Source organism: Manacus candei, unplaced genomic scaffold (assembly GCF_025592945.1).
Source record: "Manacus candei isolate 608988 ecotype Guabito, Panama unplaced genomic scaffold, ASM2559294v1 h1tg000022l, whole genome shotgun sequence".
In the NCBI taxonomy this organism is placed as follows: Eukaryota; Metazoa; Chordata; class Aves; order Passeriformes; family Pipridae; genus Manacus; species Manacus candei.
In genome coordinates this window covers 5,897,675-5,918,320 of record NW_026138070.1, presented here as the reverse complement: position 1 = coordinate 5,918,320, position 20,646 = coordinate 5,897,675, and the positions used below count along the sequence as shown (strand labels likewise).

Here is a 20,646-nt window from a genome sequence, read left to right as displayed (position 1 = left end):
GAGAAGCAAATACACTGTAGAGAGTTAAATACACCAGGAGTTCAGGCAAGCAACAGTTGTAGCTGTGTTATATATAGGTATGTTTGTACAGACATATTGTTAAGGATACTTTCCTTTTAATGGAATATTTAAGTGATAGGTTTAAATATGTAACTTCTTTTAAAAAGCTCAACTTGATCTCCAGGTAAATGAAACAGACTCTGCCAGTGAGAGAAGATCAGAGTAGATAACAGTGTAAGACCTTCCAACCCCACAATCCCAGAGCACATTCCCATAAAGGACACTCCTCAGAAGCACATTATTCACGTAATTTTATGTCCAGTTAATCCAGTTTCCATGAGGTAACAGTGATGTGCTGGATCACACAGTGTTACATTATGCCCAAAAGATACAATCAGAACATGGTACAGCTTGTGAGGTTCCCCCTCCTCCCCCAAACATTCACATCACCCTGGACTAAACATGTAGTGCTTTCTCAGCTTTCCAGAAGCTCAGTAAATTCCATTTTGCATCCTTTGGCTATTACAGTGATTTGCAGTAGAAGCCATGTAGTGATTTACAGTACAAGTGTGGATTTCTCCCCAGTGAGAGAAATCGTTTTTGTAGGCATTTAACACATTCATTAACCAAAAAAAAACACCACCACATGAGCACACAACGTAGAAGCACAGCTGGAACCCAGCTCAGGTGCAGTCTGCAGCCTGGGCTGGACACAGATTAGGAATTGGTCCACATGCCAAGTGCAAAGAGCATGGATTTAATGGGCAGGGGAAGGGCACAGGAGGTGCTGCTGAGGGGATCTGGGACATCCACCCCCAGCTCCTTCAGCTCTGGGGGACACAGGATTAGCAGCAGTGCTCAGGTGGGGATGTGACCACACATCCTTCACTCAGAGTTATATTCTCAAGGTTAAAAACTCCCCAAAACCCCCCAGATGCAATGAAGCTGATAAACACAAGTGGCCAGGGGAGATCAAGTGGAGTGTAAATGTGTTCAGACTCCACCTCGTGTCACACAAGGCCACAACTAGTGGTGTAAATGCACAGAAGCTGCTGAATTGCAGAGTTTGGCTTTAAAAAGAAACCACCTGCCCTCCCAGCCTTCCTGGAGAGCTGGAGGTGACTCCAGGAACAAAAAAAGAAATCCCTTCAGCAGCTCATAGTGCTGTGAGTTCTCTTCTTAGTCTCAAGGTCTACACACACACTGACATAGATATAAAATACAGATCATACATGTATATATGTACAACACACATAGATAGAAAAAAACCCTGGAGCATCTTTTTTCTGTCTCCCTGAATAGCTTGGCCAGTTCCCTGCTGGGAAGGGAAAGGAAATCCTTAAGCTCATACTGCTGTGGGTTTTTTTTTCCTTAGTGTCAAGCTCCACACACACACTGACATAGACATAAAATACATGCAGGATATGTGTTTTATATGTATAACATAAATAGATGTAAAAAACCTGGTACATCTTTTTCTGTTCTAAGGTGAGGCACCCTGAATAGCTTGGTTAAGTGGTCAGCTCCCTGCTGGAGAGGGAAAGGAAATCCTTAAAGCTCCTGCTGCTGTGGGGGTTTTTTTTCTTACTGTAGAGCTCCACACTAAGATATAAAATACATTTCATACATGTATCTATATATAACATACATAGATATAAAAAACCTTGGTTCATATTTCTCTGTTCCAAGGTGAGGCACCCTGAATAGCTTGGCTAAGTGGTCAGATCCCTGCTGGGAAGGGAAAGGAAATCCTTAAGCCTGACACTGACACAGATATAAAATACATGTATGATATGTGTTTTATATGTATCACATAAATAGATATAAAAACCCCTGGTATATGTTTTGTAAGGTGAGGCACCCAGAGTAGCTTGGCTAAGTGGGAAGGGGAAAGTGGAGGTGCCCACGGGCAGAGAGCCAGAGAAACCCTTGATTTCCACCCCAGTCCTGCTGGGATGTGCCCCCTCCTGTCAGGGCAGGTCCAGCAGGCTGTGCTGGGCAAAGAGCTCCTGGGTGATGCCATAGACACTCTGGATGTAGGGAAGGGCCTCCCCCAGCATGTCCACGGCCTGCTCGGGGGGCCCCACGTTCATGACCTCCAGGAAGGCGTCCCGGGAGGGCAGGGCACAGAAGGCCAGCGTGGCGGCCTTGCGGACCACCCAGGGGTGGTGTTTGGCCAGCGAGGCGTTGTAGGAGTCCGTGCAGATGGTGGAGGTCCGGGAATCCCTGTGGCCCGTGCGCAGCCCCTCCAGGAAGAGCTGCAGCCAGAGCAGGGCGCGGTGCAGCCGCAGCACCGTCCGGCACCCGGAGTCGGGGCGGCCCCGCAGCTCCGCCGGCCCCCGGGACAGCTCGAATTCCACCATGGACTGCAGGGACTCGTAGTGCTGCCCCTGCTCCCCCCGGCGGTGCCGCTCCATGATCTGCACCTTGGCAACGGCGTCCTTGGAGATGAAGCCGAAGACGGCGCCGAGGCTCTGCAGGAACCTGGGGGACCATGGAATTACGGAATGGTTTGGGATGGAAGGGACCTTAAAGAGCATCCGTGGGCAGGGTTAGGGTAAGGTCACCTTCCACTATCCCAGGTGGCTCCAAAGCCCGTCCAACCTGGCCTTGGACACTTCCAGGGATCCAGGGGCAGCCACAGCTTCTCTGGGCAACCTGTGCCAGGAAGGAAGAATTCCTTCCCAATCTCCCATCCAACCCTGCCCTCTGGCAGTGGGAAGCCATTTGCTGTTTCCTATCCCTCCATCTCTTGTCCCCAGTCCCTCTCCAGCTCTCCTGGAGCCCCTTTAGGCCCTGGAAGGGGCTCTCGGGTCTTCCTGGAGCCTTCTCTCCTCCAGGTGAACCCCCCCAGCCCCTCTGCTCTGGAGCCAGCCCTTGGAGCATCTCTGTGCCCTCCTCTGGACTCGCATCCTCCTTACCCCGGAGGCCGCAGGGCTGCGCACAGATATCCATCCCCAGAAACCATTTTTTTTTCCCCGTGGGAGCTCCCTTCCTGCCCTAACACTGTAATTCTTTGACGTTCCCACCCGCCTCAAGGAGCAGCTGACCCGCCACTGACGCCCCGTGCGCTGTCACTCCCCGCTCCCGTCCAAAGTCGCTGTGCGCGGGGGGCACTCACCGGATGAGCCCCCACCAGCCGCTCAGGTAGGGCTCCAGCAGCACCTCCTGCCGCTCGGTCACGCACCCCCGGAAGGCGTCCAGAACCTCCCTGAGGCTGAACGCGCCCGCGGCCGCCATCGCCCCGCGCCGCCGCCTCCTCCTCCTTCCGCCCCCCTGGGGCGGCCAATCCGCGCGCGGTCCGACTCCGCGCTCTGCCAGCGAGCCAATCGAGTTACGATGCGTCACTGCGGCTCGGACAGTGGACCAATCAGCGTCTGGTGCGTGACAGCGGCGCGACCAATCCACGCTGGGTGCGGCGCAGGGACGCGCGCTGCCGGGGCGGTGGCGGCGCAGGCGCAGTGTGGCGGCGTCAGGGCAGAGGGCCGGGAGTGCGGCGGCCGCGGGGTTTGGGTGGGTTTGGGTGGTTTCTGCGTGGTTCTGTGTGGGTTTTTGGTGAGTTTTGTGTGGTCTTGTACCATTATGTGTGTTTATGTGTGTGTGGGTTTGGTTTTGTGTGTTTCTGCCCGTGCTTGGGTTTGGTTTTGTGCGTTTGCATGTCTCTGTGTGTTTTTTGTGTGTTTCTGTGCGTGGGTTTGGTTTTGTGTGGTTTTCATGTGTTTATGTGTGAGTTTGTGTTCGGTTTTGTGTGTTTTGTGTGTCTCTGTGTGTGTTTTTTCCAACTCCCAGCGATGGGGATGGATATCGAACCTGGGCAGGGCCGAGTTTCTACAATTTGTTTATCATCTGACTCCTTTCCTGTCTCTTTTCCCCTTCTCCAGAAGAGAGTTTGGCCTCTGCCCGAGTGTTGTGCCAGATACTTTCCCCCTCTTGTGCCAAACAGTCGAAATGGCTCCTGCAAAACCGGCGAGATCTTCTCTTCCCGTGCCCCTCCCTGAGCAGCGTCTGGAGTGATTCCCTGTGCAGTTTGGGGTCTGGGCTCTGCTAAAATGCCTGAGATCAAAGTCACCCCCTTGGGTAAGTCCAGTCCAAAACCAACCTGAAACACAAACGCTGTGGGATTTAGAATTGAGGGTGAGGTGTGTCGGGTTGGCACAGAAAACTGGCCTTGGTGGCACCTGTAACATGTGGGACAGTTGTGGTTCTTGGCAGCTTCTTGTCTTCTCACTGCCCTCTGTGTGCCTTTCAAGCAAATAAGACTCTGAACAGTCATAATTCATTTGATTAGAGAATTAATTAACGTGTTCTGGTAAAGGCACCGTAGGATTGTACAGTGGAGGTAAAGCATTAGTTCACTTACTGTGGTAAAGAGCCACGGGAAGCAAATCTTTCTCTTTCCTTTCTTTTTTTAATCTGTTTTTATGGGTTGCACAGACACTGTTTCTGTGCTGAGAGGGAACAGGATGTGCTGGGCAGGGGAACTGCCTTATCCTGATGGATAATTTTTGGACTTGATGTGGACTTAATTAAAGCTTAATGAAGCTTCCACTGAGGGCAGAGCACCAGAGGGAACTGAGGTTCATGTTAATCCTTTCCAGATAAAGGATTATTTTGGTTTTACTCAAAACTGTAGCTTCAAGTTGCAGGAAGTTTGTGCAGACCTTTAAGTGCTTCTCTTTTGAAAGGATTGTAAACGTTCCCAGAGATGTTTTACTTGCCTTTTCCCTGTGCCCAGGGGCTGGGCAGGATGTGGGACGGAGCTGTATCCTCGTGTCCATCGCTGGGAAGAACGTGATGCTGGACTGTGGGATGCACATGGGCTACAACGATGATGTGAGTGCAGTGGGGAGCAGGAATGGGGTGAGGGGACGTGTCCTGGCCCTTCCCAGCAGGACTGTTCCACTCTGGTAATTTTTCCTTGAACGTTGCCTGGCTCATCTCATGTGACACAGGGCTGTGTGTAGGTGTGTGTATGGAATCATGGAATATCTGAGCTTGGAAGGGACCCCCAAGGACCATCAGTCCAGCTCCTGGCCCTGAACAGACACCCCAACAGTCCTACCTTGTCCCTCAGAGTGTTGTCCAAACCCTCCTGGAGCTCTGGCAACTTTGGGGCTGTGCCCACTGCCCTGGGGAGCCTGGGCAGTGCCCAACCACCCTCTGGGGGAAGATTCTTCTTTACCCAAGGCCAGTTCCCTGTCTGTCCCCTGGCAGCTCTCCCCTCCTTTCCCCTCTGACTCTTTCTGCACATTCCCAGTGTTCCAAGGTCCCTCCCTCTGTTGTTTTGTTGGATCAGTGATGCAGCATTGCCTGGCTTTGTGTCCTGATGGATTCCCTGTTTTTCCATGTCCGCAGAGGCGCTTCCCTGACTTTTCCTACATCACCCAGAATGGGAGGCTGACTGACTTCCTGGACTGTGTGATCATCAGGTGAGGCAGCTCCTTCCCTGTCACAGGCCCAGTGGGAAATGGGAATGCTTTGTTATGCTGCCCCTTGCAACCCAAACACGTTCCAGGTCCCTCACTCATATTTTGACTGGTTCCCCTGTGCCATGCAGAGCTTTAAAAATCAGAAGCAAGATGTGAGAGCACCAGCCAGGCTGAATTCCATGCAGCACCTCCTTTATTCTTTGTGGGGGTTTTTTTTGCAGCCATTTCCACTTGGACCATTGTGGAGCGTTGCCCTATTTCAGTGAGATGGTGGGTTATGATGGGCCCATCTACATGACACACCCCACCAAGGCCATCTGCCCCATCCTCCTGGAGGACTACAGGAAAATAACTGTGGACAAGAAAGGGGAAACCAACTTCTTCACTTCCCAGATGATTAAAGACTGCATGAAAAAGGTGGTGGCTGTGCACCTTCACCAGACAGTGCAGGTAAAGGCTCAGTTCTGGGTACTTTTTGATCACACCAGGGGTTGTTGCAGAAGGCAACAGGCAGTTTTATTTGGAAATGCTGGCACTAATGGAGTGTTTGCCTGGTGGGGCAGGTGGATGAGGAGCTGGAGATCAAGGCATACTATGCAGGCCATGTCCTTGGAGCTGCCATGTTCCAGATCAAGGTTGGATGTGAGTCAGTTGTGTACACTGTGAGTATGCACAGATTTATACACATTTGTCTCTTACATAGACATTATATATAGATATTTATATATATATATATATGCACAGCAATATTTCTAGGTCACTACATCACCTCTTAATGGCCTGTCCTGTTGCCTTGAGAATATTAATGGGTTTCTCTTCTTCCGTCAGGGTGATTATAACATGACACCAGACAGACACTTGGGGTGAGTATGGCTTGTAAATATTTCTATGACTTGTAAATATTTCTGACAGGAAGATTCCAGCACAGATTGTTAATAGTAGGGGCTTATCAGCTTTGATTCTTTCTTAGGAGACGGGAACATTTAATGATGGAAAGATAAATGCAATTTTCAATTGTGAGGGTGAACGGGGTTTACGTTGATTCTGACAGATAGACCTTAATGTAATCTTCTTTTCATATTAATCTGTTCTGTGAATCTTAACTCATACTAATCTATTTTTAAGGCTGTGTAATAACTGGACTTCAGTGTTTGAACTGTTAGTTCATGGTGCCTTCTCCATGCTTTTAATTCCTACGAGAGTTCGAGTCACAAACTTTAACACTCATTTTATTTTTCCTAGCATATGTGAGAGATTTGTAGTACTCATGTTTCGCACAGGTAATAGACTGGATCAGTATTGCTTTTCAAGGTCTGCAGTGTCTGTTTTGAGCTGGGTTAATTTAAAGGAGCTGTGCCTGCAGAGAGGTTCCTCTGTGGTTAGAGGTTCCTCTATGATCTGATGCTGCCCCAGAATTCGCAGTGACTTCAGGCAGGCCAAGGCACAGCCGTGCTCCTGTTTCCTGTCTGCACATGGGGAGGCAGTGATATTGAGAGCTGCAGGTCATTAATGCCAGCTCCTAATTGGATTTTCCTTCCATCCCCTTCCTCCAGGGCTGCCTGGATCGATAAGTGTCGCCCGGATCTGCTCATCAGCGAGTCCACCTACGCCACGACCATCCGAGACTCCAAACGCTGCAGGGAGAGAGACTTCCTCAAGAAAGTCCATGAGACTGTGGAAAGAGGAGGGAAGGTACAGTGGCCATCTCCACAAATAATGCCAGAATTGTTGCTCTCAACAATTTGGTTTCCTGTTACCCAGGAGAGAACAGTGTGTGCACAGTGGGGTCTCACCCAGGCTGGTAGCTGGGATAGTGGTAACTGTGACCCATAACTTCTTTATATGTGCTTTTCTTAGGTATTTCTTCAGTTTTATTTGTATTTCTTCAGGTTTATTTGTATTTCTTCAGTTTTATTTGTATTTCTTCAGTTTTATTTGTATTTCTTCAGTTTTATTTGTATTTCTTTAGTTTTGTTTATTTATTTTGTTTATTTATTTAGTTAGTCAGTTTTTGTTTTGTTTATTGTATCTTAGTTTTATTTATTTAGGTTTATGTGTGTGTGTGTTTGTGTGTGTTTGTGTTATGAAGTAGCAGTGGAAATGGAAAACTGCAAAGCTCCTTTGCAGAGCTTGAAACTTCTCATTTTATACAAAAGTAAAAATATAATTATCAGGAAAAAAAAAAACCCTTTTAGAATCAGCAGGGTGGGCATTTCAGTCATTTTTATAGGTTGGGATGATAATAGCTGATGGAATAAAACTGATCCCACAGCCTTGCTTATTTTCAGGCACTACTTTCTTCCCAAGATGCAAGTAGTTTAATAAAGAAGACATTTCCATCCCACCCAGAGAGGTGCTGGTTGGGTGGCAGTGCCTTTCATTCATTCCAAACTGCACAACATGTTCCTGGGAAGTGAAAAGAGTATCAGAAAGTGAGAGGGAACTGAGGGACTTGTTCAGAAATAACACCTCTGCAGTGATTTGATGCTGTGTGGGTTTCACAGACACTAAATCCCATCTATTTTGCAGGTTCTTATCCCAGTTTTTGCCCTTGGACGTGCCCAGGAACTTTGCATTTTATTGGAAACTTTCTGGTGAGTGCAGTGTCTCTGTGCAGGTACCTCTTTGTCCTCCTCTGTGCTCCTGGCAGGTTTCTGGGGTCCTTCTGTGTCTGGTGAATATTTGTAAAGGTAGGAAGCTTCTGGACTTCCAGCCTGGATAGCCAGGATCCCACTTTGGCCCTCACAGCTCTGTGGGACACTTCTTTCCACAGGGAAAGGATGAACTTGAAGGCTCCAATCTACTTCTCCACGGGACTGACAGAGAAGGCCAACCATTATTACAAGCTCTTCATCACGTGGACTAACCAGAAAATCCGGAAAACCTTTGTGCAGAGGAACATGTTTGAGTTCAAACACATCAAAGCCTTCGACAGGGCCTTTGCAGACAACCCAGGGCCCATGGTAGGTGGGTGTTAGGGAGGGAACAGGGCAGAGTTGGGGGCTCAGGGAGCTGCTTTTAACCAGTCTGGGATCAACAGGCAGCCTAAGCCTCCTCTCCCCTGTTAATCCCACCTAAAACCCTTTTGTGGCCAAGCCATCTCTATAACTGTTAAAGATATTTCTGTCTTTATTTTAGTAAAAGTAAAATGCCCAGAGTAAATTAAAAACTTGCATCTCTGTATAATCTATAGATCTGATAGATCTGATCTGATAATCAGATACATCTGATAGATTCAGATCTGATTCACATCTGATGGATTCAAACTGAATCTGATAGAACCATCATGATTCAAACCATCATCTTTACAGTGTATTCTGTAAGTAACTCAGGTGACAGATCCTTTACAGCACAGTCTTGCATTGCTGGTTTTATTTCTGACTGGTTTATTAGTTATCATTATAAAACCATTCAGAGTTTTCAGCAGACACTGCTCACAGGTGTTTCCTAAAACAGCAGTTCAGCTCCTGTGAAAATTAGACAAGGTGGGGAAAAAAATAAAATAGCAAAAATCCCCATTTGATGGAGTGTCTGTAATGGGCATGGGGGGATTTTCTGTGCAGATTTAGAACATTAATATATTATAAGTAATGGAAAAACCCTTTTCTGTGATGATTCACGGCATAATCTTTGAATTCCAGGTGGTGTTTGCAACCCCTGGAATGCTTCACGCAGGACAGTCCCTTCAGATCTTCAGGAAGTGGGCAGGGAATGAAAAGAATATGGTAAGAAACTGTTTCCTTGAGTGATGCTTTCTGTTGCTGTGCCAGTAGGCAGAGGTTGCAGGAGAGCTTTTCCTCAACCTCTGGGGTTTAAATGCCACGAGTTCTGTCAGACCCAGCCCGGGGCAGAGCTCACCCAAACTGTGCATTTGTGGCTGGTTTGGATGTTGAGAGCTGGGCCAGGCCCAGGGCAGGGGCAGTTGGGTGACATTCCTGGTTTTCCATCCCAGGTGATCATGCCTGGATACTGCGTGCAGGGCACTGTGGGCCACAAGATCCTCAGCGGGCAGCGCAAGCTGGAGATGGAGGGCAGGCAAATTGTAAGTTGGATTTTTCAATCCAAGGGAAGGGTCATTTGGGGGCAAATCCTTCAAAACTTAAGGTGGTAGTTACACACCATGGATTAGGCTGCACCCAACCCTGAAAATGCCTCAAAGTAATTTTTTTTCTTTTTGAACTTGGACTCATTTTTTTCCTCTTTGCCTTGGCAAGCATGTTGTCTTCTGCCATTAATGGGGCACATTTATAATGTTTAATAACAAAGCCCCATGAGTCAAATAGGTAAAAATGTTGCATTTTTAAGCAGATGTGGATAATAAAATACCAGTTGTCCTTAAGTATTGATTTGTTTTGGCATTGGGGAATTTGAGGCCATAAGTTACTGAAAGCTTTTCTTTAAGGCAATTTAGGTGTTCTCCTTCCTCCTTTAACTAGAGAGGAGGCTGGGTCTGTCCTGTGTGTGTTATACAAGCTGTAGTGAGCCAAAGCCATTCCCAATCCCCAAATCCCATGCTTTCTGCTCCTCCCCAGCTGGAAGTGAAGATGCAGGTGGAGTACATGTCCTTCAGTGCCCACGCAGATGCCAAGGGGATCATGCAGCTCATCCGCCAGGCTGAGCCTCGGAACGTGCTCCTGGTCCACGGGGAAGCCAAGAAAATGGAGTTCCTGAAGCAGAAAATAGAGCAGGAATTCCGTAGGTATCCCCTGGGTGTTGGTGCTGAGCAGGGAATGGCAGCAGAGCACTGAAGGTCACGTATTTAACCCACAGGCCCTCAGCAGGGTTAGGTCTGATGGAATTTACAGACACCCTCAAAAACTGATGCCTGTAACATCTTAATTAGCATGTTAACTAAGCCCAGTTAATTTTAACAGTCCTTTGGACTGGAAGTGAAGTGGTTTGGTTGTGGTGCAGCATTTCCTGCTGCCACAGGCCTGACAGGGGCTGCTCCCATTGCAGATGTCAGCTGTTACATGCCCGCCAACGGAGAGACCACCACCATCTTCACCAACCCCTGCATCCCCGTGGACATCTCCCTGGGCCTCCTCAAGAGAGAAGCAGCAATAGGTGACTCTTCCAACCACACAATTCCCTCTTTCAGGCCCTGCTCCTGTGCTGGCAGGAGGCAGAATGCTGCAAATATAATAATGTTTAAAAACAAACTCAGGCACGCTGCCTTGTTTGCCACTTTGTTGTTCGTTCACTGTGGTAACAAAAAACTCACCTGTGCTTTTACCAGCTAGGTTTGGGAAAACTGGAGTTATTTTTATAAACTCAAGTTGAAAAAAAAATAATCTAAACCCTCTCAAATCAGGATGTGGTCTGGGAAGAGAGGCAGTTGTTCTGTGTTGTAAACTAGACACGGTTTCTTATGTGTCAGGAGTTCTGATGATGGTTGAGCACCATGAATGCACTTAGCAGGAGAAAGGTGAAAAATTTTAGTGTCTGAACCTCATGAGGGCCTCAGAGCTCCATCTGTTGAGTCCTAGAGCAGCTGTTTAATGGGAAAATTCAGCACCTCATTGTTAACTGGTCTTTCCCCTGGCCTTGGTTTAGGTCCTGTACCAGATGCCAAGAAGCCAAAGCTCATGCACGGCACGTTACTCATGAAGGATAATGTGAGTAAAAGTGTTCTTAAGCCTGTCTTGAGTCCTCTGAATGTTTTATAATTCACACACGAGTTCTGGGTGCACAAGGAGCCAAAATCAAGATTTAAGCAGTTCTGGTTTCTTACAAAGAAGGCGCCAGGGGAGGATTTCTTCCTCTGCGACCTCACGTTTGTATTCAAACACCATTCTCCTGCTAAAGAGGATAAAACCAGCTTCCAGAGGGCAACTTCAGTTTTGTTAAATGAAGGGCTTGTGTGATTATTTAGGTGGGCATTTTGCCACTGCCATCACCCCCTCATGCTCCCAGCAGTGAGATGGAAAAGGTGAACAAACGGCAACGCGCAATGGAAGCGTGCAAAACACACCTGAGAGCAGCTGCCCACAGAGGGGCAGTGCAACTGCAGAAAGCTCCAAGCAGTGGATTTTCATGGATTTATCCCTTCTCTCTGCAGAGTTTCAGGCTGGTTTCCCCCGAGCAGGCCCTGAAGGAGCTGGGCCTGGCGGAGCATCAGCTGCGCTTCACGTGCCGCGTCCACATCCAGGACCCGCGCAAGGAGCACGAGACGGTGCTTCGGGTCTACAACCACCTCAAGGGGTGAGGCCCTTCTTACCTCACAGTTGAATTTATCATTCCTAATCCAGGTAGCACAGGTGCCCCCTCCTTTGAGCTGACAACAGGAGAACTTACAGGCAGCTGGCGGGTCCCTGAGCAGGGCTTTGCTCTGATGAACTGGGGGTAGAACTGTCATGAAGGCCAGAAATAAATTCTGTAGGAAATCCTACACTATTATACAAGCAGCAGAATCACCAAGCTGTGGGTTATCCCTGTTCCCCCTTCTTTGGGAAGTGGGAGACTCCTTGGGGGGAGTAGGTGCTGGCTCAGCCACAGCGAAAAGGAGTAAACCACAGGCTGGGGTTTGGGGTGAAGATGCAGGGGTGACCCACCCTTCACCTGGGTGCATTTCCCTCCCAAATAAATCATTTTTTTCCTCTCTTACCAGGGTCCTGAAGGATTATTCCGTGCAGCATCTCCCTGATGGCTCTATAACTGTGGAGTCCATCCTTATCCAGGCCACAGCACACTCAGAGGATCAGGGAACCAAAGTCCTGCTCGTGTCCTGGACTTACCAGGTAGGAACACTCCAGGACTTCCTGCCCTGAACTCCTTTCAGTCCAAAACTGTCCTGGGCTGGAGGTGGCTGGAAGTGTTGAGCCTTCCTCCCTCTGGTTTGGAAGGAGTTTGACTGGGGGAGGAGCTGAGTTGCTGCCATTTTCTTCACCATTTTGGGTTTAGTACAAATGGCTTTACAGGAGCTCTCTGGGACCACTGAGCTGGAGTAATTACAGTTAATTACAATTAATTATTACAATTCTATGTTTTGAGGACACTGAGCTGTATCCCTACTGCCATGCAGAGTGTGGAGGTATTTTAAATTGTATTTCTTAGTTTTCTACTTGCTTGAAGCCTATGTGTAATCTTAACACTGTTTTATTAGATCTTCATTATGTTTTCTTCCTTTCAAAAGGACACTTTCTCAGGCTCTGTTATTAAATTCTTTCTTTACAGCAAAGAAGTGCCTTCTGGGGGCAAAGCAACACAGTCAATGGTTCTTTATTCCTTACTTTCAAGAAAAGTGATGATTTTCCTCAAAAGAGACCCCTCAGGTCCAGCCACCTCCTTTGAGAAATGGGAGTTTTACACCAGTATTTGGGAGGAACACCCAGAAAGGCAGCTGTGGCTCTGTTTCCATTTTTGAACACAGCTAACATTAGATCCTGCAGGGTCCAAGAATTGTTTCAACCTATTTCTGGGTACCAGAGTTGAATTTACTGCCCCAGATGGGACAGGCAAGTAGAAGATTTTGCTTTCATCCCTTTCTCTTTCTCCTCTGTAGGATGAAGAGCTGGGCAGTTATCTCACCTCCCTCCTGAAGAAGGGCCTGCCCCAGAGCACATCCTGAGAGCAGGGCAGAGCACAGGGGGTTACAGAGATGGAGATTTTATTTTGTTTACCTTGCCAATGGGTTTTTCCTGGTTTGTTTTAATAAAAGAATTACAGTGTTTGTCCAGTTACTGCAGTGCCAGTGCCTGCCTGTCACCAGCACTGTGATCTTCCCCCTTGGAAACCCGTGCAGGGAGTTGGGACAACCTGTTTTTAAACAGTCCTGAGGAACAAGCTTTGAGTTGCTTACACAGTAAAGCAAAAGTCACTCAGAGTTCCTCCCCCCTGCAGCTCAGTGCCCTTAAAAATCTCAGCAGTGCTGAGTGAAACAATTAAAATGCAAAGGATAATGGAGGTAAAAGAATAAAGCCCTAAATGTGCTGATCATCAAGCTGCTAAACTTATTTAATTCTCCCTCCTTCCCTCAGGGACAGCTGAGAAGCCTCCAGGAAAGCTGCTCTCCTGCATGGAGCCTCTAATAACATTTTCTTCCTTTATGCAGAGCATAAAGATTGTGCTTCGTTGATAAGAACAGTCCCCCTCCAGTGCTGGGAGGATTTTCCATAGTCTGTAAATGGGACAAAAATAGCAATGGCTCATGAAAGGTGAAGGATTAATTTGTGCTAATGCTCCCTCTGAGCCTCCCCTGCCTCCACAGTGCTGGGGTTTGCACTTGGCTCCCCAAGCCCACACAGCACAGGAATCGTTTTCCTTGTTTTAGAAAAGTTTGAGCAGATTTTTCTCACCAGTATTTAAAATCTCCTCCAAGCTAAAAGCAAAACTGTGGCTGAATTTGGGCAGAAGCTGCACCATCCATTGTTGAGTAAAGAGAAATTAATAAACAGAGAAACACTGTCATTGATTCCCCCAAAGCCTTCTGCCACAATAATCCTGCTCTCTCCCTCCAGGCCCAGGGCAGTTCTTGTTCCAAGTCCAGCAGAACCTGGGCATGTGCCAGGTTACAACAGGAATTTTAGGCTGCATTTGGAAGCTAAAATACTGATTTAGCACATTGTCCTGTTAACCAAAGCCCCTGACAGTGTCCCTGCTGCTCTCAGCTACTCACAGCCCTGGTACCCGGAGCCCAAGAGCACACAGAGAGTTTTGGGGTGGCCTGGGGAAGGAGCAGAGCAGCGAGTCTCTGCATCTGTTACACCAAAAACCCTCATCCCTCTGAAGTAAACTCGGGTTGTCAGCCAGGCTTGTGGTTTTCTGGTGCCTCAGAGCACCCACAGATGAAAAATTCTCTCCACAGTCTCACGTTTCGCGGGGTGGAAAACTCAGCAGTTCTCAGAAGCCACATGGGTCTGTTAATACAAGAAAAAGGGGGTGAGAGGTCAGATGTTGTGTTTACAGCACAAAATGTGACTGAAAAAGAGAGAGCTTTGACATTTCAAGGGGACTGCACAGTGCAAAGAGCTGTGGTAGCTTCTCCAGGAACTGCAGAGAGGAGCTTGTTTACCACTGACTGATAAATACTGGGATCTGCTCCCTTCTAAACTTCCATTAATCCATGTCCAGCTTGAATCCAGGAAAGCCTGTCCTGGAATACTCCTCAGGAAGCCAAGTCAGGATGAGAAGCCCTTATTTGGCTGTGGAACGTGGGCTTTGAACCCAGGGAGAACACACCAGATCCCTCCAAAACAGGGGAAAAAAAAACCAAGCAGGGCTGCCCGAATCCACCTCTATCAATTAGGAGGCTGATTTCCTTCAGGTGACCCTTTCCTGGGCTGTGATGCTTCCCAGAAAAGAGCCCTGTGGTCTGCCAAGCCCAAAGTTAAACAGAACAAGCTCAAAACATTGTGAACACAGCAGGTTTCAGCACGTTCTGGGAAGGTCTGTCTGAAGACAGAGCTCTCCCAGAGGCTGATCAACACCCACAGCGGGTGGGCACTTCCTTCCACTGCTTTAACAGCCACCACACCAAAAACCAGTAGGTTTTACAACTTAGCTTGTAAAGAAACAGCTGGAAAGATCACCCCTGTACTTACTTGAAGCAAACCAGCTGGTTCCACCTCTGGGTTTTTTGCCTCCACGTCTCTGCTGGAGTTTATAATCACAGGAGGGCTCCCCGAAATTCCGGTCACAGATGGTGAACACCTTTTTAGACCTGAACCTGAGCCTGAGGTTGCAGTGGCACTGCTTGCTGGAAGAGCTGTGGTAGCAGAGGAGCGGGGTGAGGCAGCAGCTGAGGCTCACCAGGGCCAGGCTGACCCTCCTCATCCCGTGGATCAGGATGGAGAACGACTCGTCCTGGATGAGCTGGACCCTCCCCAAGAAGTGCAGCAGGTGGGTGAGGTGATAGGGGAGGAAGCACAGGGCACAGATGGCCAGGATGATGAAGATGGTGCTCAGGGCCTTCCTCCGGGACACGCCGCGCCTCACGCGGGAGATCCTGCAGGCCGCGAGCGGGAATCCCAGCAGGATGAGGGAAAATGGCACCACCGACCCCAACAGCAAGGCCAGGACGCTGTGAGGGGCCTCTCGCCAGGTCCAGCTGCTCGTGGGGAAGCTCTCCAGGCAGGCCGTGGTGTTCCCCACGCCCCGCTGGTGGAGGGGGCCCGCGAGGACAAGCGGGACGGTGACGCCGAGGGCCACCACCCACAGGGCCGTGGCCACCAGCACGCAGTGGCCGGCCCTGAGCTGGATGTAGGCGAAGGGGTGCAGCACGGCCACGTAACGGTCCACGCAGAGGCAGGTGAAGAAGGCGATGCTGAGGTGGATGTGGACGTGGAACAGGGTCCCCGTGATCCCACAGGCAGCGGCCCCCAAGGTCCAGTTGCTCCCGTGCAGGTGGGAATGGATTTTGAAAGGCAGCACGCAGACGAACAGGGTGCCCAGCAGGGCCAGGTTGATCAGGTAAATGCAGGAGTGGGACGTGTGCCTCGCTCTGCAGGACAGCAGGGCCAGGGCCAGGGCGTTTCCCACCAGCCCCAGCACGAAGACGACGCTGTAGGTGACGGTGAACAAGGGATCCAGGGAATCTGCTCCCAACCAGAGCTCTGAGCTGCCGCTGGCAACTGTCTCGTTGGAGGCCCAGGAAGCACCTGCCATGGTTTCTGCTGGAGAGGAGGAGGACATCCAACGTGGGCTGGGAGCCTCAATCCATCCCTTCCCTCAGGAGGTCCTGGAGTTTTAGTTCATCTCGGTGAGCGAGAGCTAAAGCTGCACCACAGATGTTCAGCCTGGTGAGGTCTGTGCTTCAGAGCTGCTCAGATGGAAAGCAGTGCCACTAGAAGGGAAAAAATAAATCATTTAAACCACCAGCATTTGAGTTTACACAGTAGACAGTATTTACTGGCACTAAAATCACCCCAAGGTGACAATAACAGAGCCAGCTGATGTTCGTGTACAAGGGATGAATTTACAGCACCCTAAACCTTCTCTGTGGGCAGAAAAGAAACCAAAGGGAGCCTAAAGGACTGGTTTATATGCTTGGAATATGGCAAAGAGGCACTGCAGAAGCAGGACTCCTCACCCAGGTCACTCATGTCACTCAGGCAACAAACTGCACTCCAACTGTGCTGCTCCCATCAAATAGAAAAGAAATCTGAGTAAGCAAACTAAACACAGCTTCTTGAGAAACTAAACTCAACCACAACATGCAAAAAAAGCTCCCAAAGTCGAGGCACTGAAAGCACAAAAGCTACAGAGGTCGTTGGGTACTTTCCAGAGGAAACTCTGAATTCACGTTTCCTCCCCACACTTGTTTTTCTCACAAAGGCAAAGCCACCAGAGGTAGGTGGAACACGAGAAAGGCAGAAAAAAAGCAGGCAAGGTTTGCTTGCACAGGTCTGGCACCTCACAGCAGAGGGTTTGTAAACACGGGGGGGAAGTAATACCAAGTCAGGCATGACTTCAGGACTGGAAATGACCTTTATGTCAGAGTTTGGCAGATCAAGAGCCACTGAACACCCCCCTTGTGCAGGTTCAGAGTGTGGGGCTGCAGCTGGGGAGGGGTAAGACCTACAAAATCCTTACAGGGAGGGTGAAAGGAGACCAAGGAGCTCCTGCTTCTCACCAGACAAATCCCTCAAATCCCTCCCCACCCGAAACAGGATCCCATTTTACACCTTCCATTCTGAGAGTGGACAGATTTACTTATTTAAAAAACCATTTTAAAAGTATGGAGTCTGATCAAATCCCCACAACTGGTTTGTTTTGTGTTCAGGTGTTTGTTTGGTTTTTTTTGAGCCTCCTTTTCCTTCTAGACAAATAAAAAGCACCACTGAGCCTCTGTTTCTGTACAGAGTTATCTGATTTACAAGCACACAAAAGCATACACTGAAGTTCCCACTGGGTTTTGAGCTCATGAAATGATTAGAAATGTTCTCATGTAAAACCCAAGGTGTTTAAACTCTGGTCAGTTGTGAGGTTTTTCTGGTTTTAAAGCAACAATCAGACACACAGATCTCCCCATCCATGGGATGTCCAAATGGAATCAACTGAAAGGAACCAGTAATGGAACCATACAAAAAGTAAAAGAATGCTAAATAACCCTGATAATAAGTATTAATGATGGCCATAAAAAATATTTGGACTCATAAAGAAATTATCTATTAATGCTAAAAGAGCATATCCTTTAATTCAGTGCCTTTAGATTACTTTTAACAGCTGCTCTGGGATGTAAAAAGCAAAGCAAAAACCCCTCAGTAGTTCTTTGTTCCAACTGCAGAGTTTGCCAGGGAATCTACTCCTGAATTACTGCCTGGGCAGCTGACCCTGGGCTGCTCAGCCAGTGCATTTGATAACGAGGTTTTTATTGCCACCAGAAGTTTGGAAACACCTGCAGAAACCTCACTGACAGGTATTTTTGCACTGTGATGGTAAAAAGTGGTGGTGCCTGAGCCTGCAGCAGAATTTGGCCTGGTTAACACCCGAACAGTGCCAGCATTTAGTGGGTTTATGCCCTGTAAAGACTCTCAGTAAATTTAGTCAGAAACAGAACTTACCAGAGCTCAGAGCAAAAGCTGCAGGGTGAGTTCAGTGACCTCTCCAAGGTCCTCAGAGCCACCAGGTCCCTGCTCAGCTCTTCTGTGGGGAGTTTTGACACCCCAGTGGTGAGTTCTGTCACGCTGCTCTGCAGAGAGAAACCACAGGAAGCCAAGACCTGTCACTCACATGCAAGACAGAGCCCCTGCCCCGGCAGGGAAGTGCCCCCCAGAGCTGGGCAGAGAGCACCAGGGGGTGCTTTCCTTCTCCCCAAACACCCACTGCAGGAGGGAGGCACAAAACACCCACCCAAAGCCACCCCTGGGCCCCTCCAGTCATCCCATCCCATCCCATCCCATCCCATCCCATCCCATCCCATCCCATCCCATCCCATCCCTGCCCCTCTGGAATCAGGTCCCCCTGCTCCAAAAATGGGCCTCCAAAATGGGCCAGATGCTGTTAAATTAAGAGAGCCACTACATGAGCAAAAGGATGCTCTGCTCTGCCCTCCAGCCTTTACAATGCCAAAGGAAAAGGGAGTGAACTGAGCTGGATCCACAGAAAATTGGGTCTTTATCCATGGTCTGGGACAGAACAAGAATTTAGGAGAATTTAAAGTACCATTTAAAGCCATTGCCAACAGAACTTCTCTCTTACTAACCTGAAAAGGGAGAGGGGAAAACCTACAAGTGAAAAATACACTGTTTATCTGCTCCCACTGCCCCTTGGAAGGGAGGAAGAGCAAAGGAATGCTGCCATTCCCTTCCAGGGAGGAAGAGCAAAGGAATGCTGCCATTCCCTTCCAGGGAGGAAGAGCAAAGGAATGCTGCCATTCCCTTCCAGGAAAACCTCTGGCTGAAAAGCTTTGGACAAAGAGCTCTGGACAAGCCCCACTGCTGGTGCTGGAAAATGCCCTGCAGGCTGCTGAGCATCCCCAATTCCCTGTCCTGAGCCAGCCAGGATGGGCCAGGAAGCACAAACAGGTCCCACAAGAGCAACAGAGCAGCTCCAACTCTGCCCTTCCACGGTGCAGATCCACAGAGACTTTGGGAATGAACCCCTGATGGAATTCCATGGGAAGGGAGAGGGCAGGCAGAAGTAGCTCACCTTATTTTCCCTGTAACCTGACACTGGAACAGTCACTTTAGAACCAAAACAGACAGAGATTCTGGTGTCACTCACCAGAAAAAACCCCACAATGTGGATTTATTGCCTGGGCAAGTAGGCAGAACCTGAGGGTAGGGGGGGTTAAAAAAAAAAATGAAAGAAAAATATGATAAAGAAATGTATTAATATATACATAAAAATAAAAAATAAAAAATATATATTTAAATAATATATAAATATATATTTAAATATATAATATAACACATATAATATAAATAAATATATATATTTAAATATATATAATATATAAAAATATAATAAATATAATATATAAAAATGAATAATAAAAATATAAAATATATATAAATATATAATACATATAATATATAAAAATATTTTTAAATATAAAAAATATATATAAATTTATAATATATAAAAATATATATTTAAATATATAAAATATATATAAATAAATAATATATGATATATTTTATATATTTTAAATATATAAAATATATATAAATATAGAATACATATAATATATAAAAAATATTTTTAAATATATAAAATATATAAATATATAATATAAAATATAAAAATATATATAATATATAAAATATAAAAATATATATTTAAATATAAAATTATATATAAATATATAATATATAAAATATATAAAATATATATTTATATATATAAAAATATATAAATATATATAACATATATTTTATATATTTATATATATTATATATATAAATATATGATATATAATATATAAAAATATATTTTTAAATATATAAAATATATAAATATATAATATATAAAAATATATATTTAAATATATAAAATATATAGATATATAATATATAATACATATAATATATAAATATATATTTAAATATATAAAATGTATATAAATATATAATATATATAATATATAGAAATATATATTAAAATATATAAAATATATAAATATATACAATATATATTTAAATATATAAAATACTTTAATATATAATATATAAAATATATAAATATATATTTAAGTATATAAAATATATATTTATACATATAAATATATAAAAATACATAAAAAGAAAAATCTAGCTCTGTACTCTGATTCACAGGCCCTGAGGTCTCTGACAGACCCAGAACACTCTGCAGCACAAAAGAGAGGAGCAGAAGGTGACAAGAAGCACATCAGAGCCCAGCAGCAGCACGAGCCACCTCAGAGAAAGCCCAAAGGGCCATTTTGTGGTTCCCCTGACTCACCCCAGTCGCTGCTCCCCTGCTGGGACCATTAAAACCCTTTGAAGTGACCTCAGAGGGACTTTGGGCTGTACAGAAGTGCCTTTGTACCAGGGGACAGGATGAAGTTCCTCTGCTGCAGCTCAGCAGTGATGGGGAGAGGAAACAGCAGCACTTTCAAAGGCTGGGGCTGTAAATCACTCATCAGGCAGCAACTGTTGGCCCTTGCCCTGCACAAAGGCAGGGCTGGGGAGAAGAGGAAATGCTCAGTTCTCCTCTGCTCTCAGCCTCCCTTCCTCCCACACGCACCACAGGAGGAGAAAAACACCCCACCTACAAAAAAAAACCAAGCCCCAACTCCTTCCTCCTCCTGAGACAG

At 46.8% G+C, this 20,646-nt stretch overlaps 3 protein-coding genes across 6 annotated transcripts; 1 reads left to right on the top strand and 2 right to left on the bottom strand.

Moving 5' to 3' along the window:
• Positions 1-1,969: 1,969 nt before the first annotated feature.
• Positions 1,970-3,276, bottom strand: CPTP (ceramide-1-phosphate transfer protein). The gene is made up of 2 exons (XM_051786539.1): positions 3,122-3,276; positions 1,970-2,484 (listed from the first exon to the last, which is right to left on the bottom strand). Exons 1-2 carry the CDS (start codon positions 3,238-3,240, stop codon positions 1,971-1,973), a joined length of 633 nt encoding a protein of 210 aa, XP_051642499.1. The 5' UTR covers positions 3,241-3,276; the 3' UTR covers position 1,970.
• Positions 3,128-13,111, top strand: INTS11 (integrator complex subunit 11). 3 transcript variants are annotated; one of them, XM_051786532.1, is made up of 18 exons: positions 3,128-3,147; positions 3,882-4,077; positions 4,736-4,833; positions 5,356-5,429; positions 5,651-5,879; positions 5,993-6,091; positions 6,258-6,292; positions 6,983-7,121; positions 7,959-8,023; positions 8,203-8,392; positions 9,071-9,154; positions 9,382-9,471; positions 9,962-10,124; positions 10,389-10,496; positions 10,986-11,047; positions 11,491-11,633; positions 12,040-12,169; positions 12,934-13,111. In XM_051786532.1, the coding sequence occupies exons 2-18, from the start codon at positions 4,050-4,052 to the stop codon at positions 12,997-12,999; spliced, it is 1,803 nt and encodes a 600-aa protein (XP_051642492.1). In that variant the 5' UTR covers positions 3,128-3,147; positions 3,882-4,049; the 3' UTR covers positions 13,000-13,111. The 3 variants fall into 3 exon arrangements, with proteins under 3 accessions (XP_051642492.1, XP_051642491.1, XP_051642490.1); XM_051786531.1 differs by lacking the exon at positions 3,128-3,147 and adding an exon at positions 3,422-3,513; XM_051786530.1 differs by lacking the exon at positions 3,128-3,147 and adding an exon at positions 3,469-3,555.
• A 144-nt stretch (positions 13,112-13,255) lies between these two features.
• LOC127470725 (lysophosphatidic acid receptor 6-like) lies at positions 13,256-20,638 on the bottom strand. 2 transcript variants are annotated; one of them, XM_051786534.1, is made up of 5 exons: positions 20,292-20,638; positions 19,095-19,144; positions 17,933-18,060; positions 14,972-16,212; positions 13,256-14,287 (listed from the first exon to the last, which is right to left on the bottom strand). In XM_051786534.1, exons 4-5 carry the CDS (start codon positions 16,059-16,061, stop codon positions 14,271-14,273), a joined length of 1,107 nt encoding a protein of 368 aa, XP_051642494.1. In that variant the 5' UTR covers positions 16,062-16,212; positions 17,933-18,060; positions 19,095-19,144; positions 20,292-20,638; the 3' UTR covers positions 13,256-14,270. The 2 variants fall into 2 exon arrangements, with proteins under 2 accessions (XP_051642494.1, XP_051642495.1); XM_051786535.1 differs by lacking the exons at positions 17,933-18,060; positions 19,095-19,144; positions 20,292-20,638 and adding an exon at positions 16,459-16,891.
• Between the last annotated feature and the right edge of the window lie 8 nt (positions 20,639-20,646).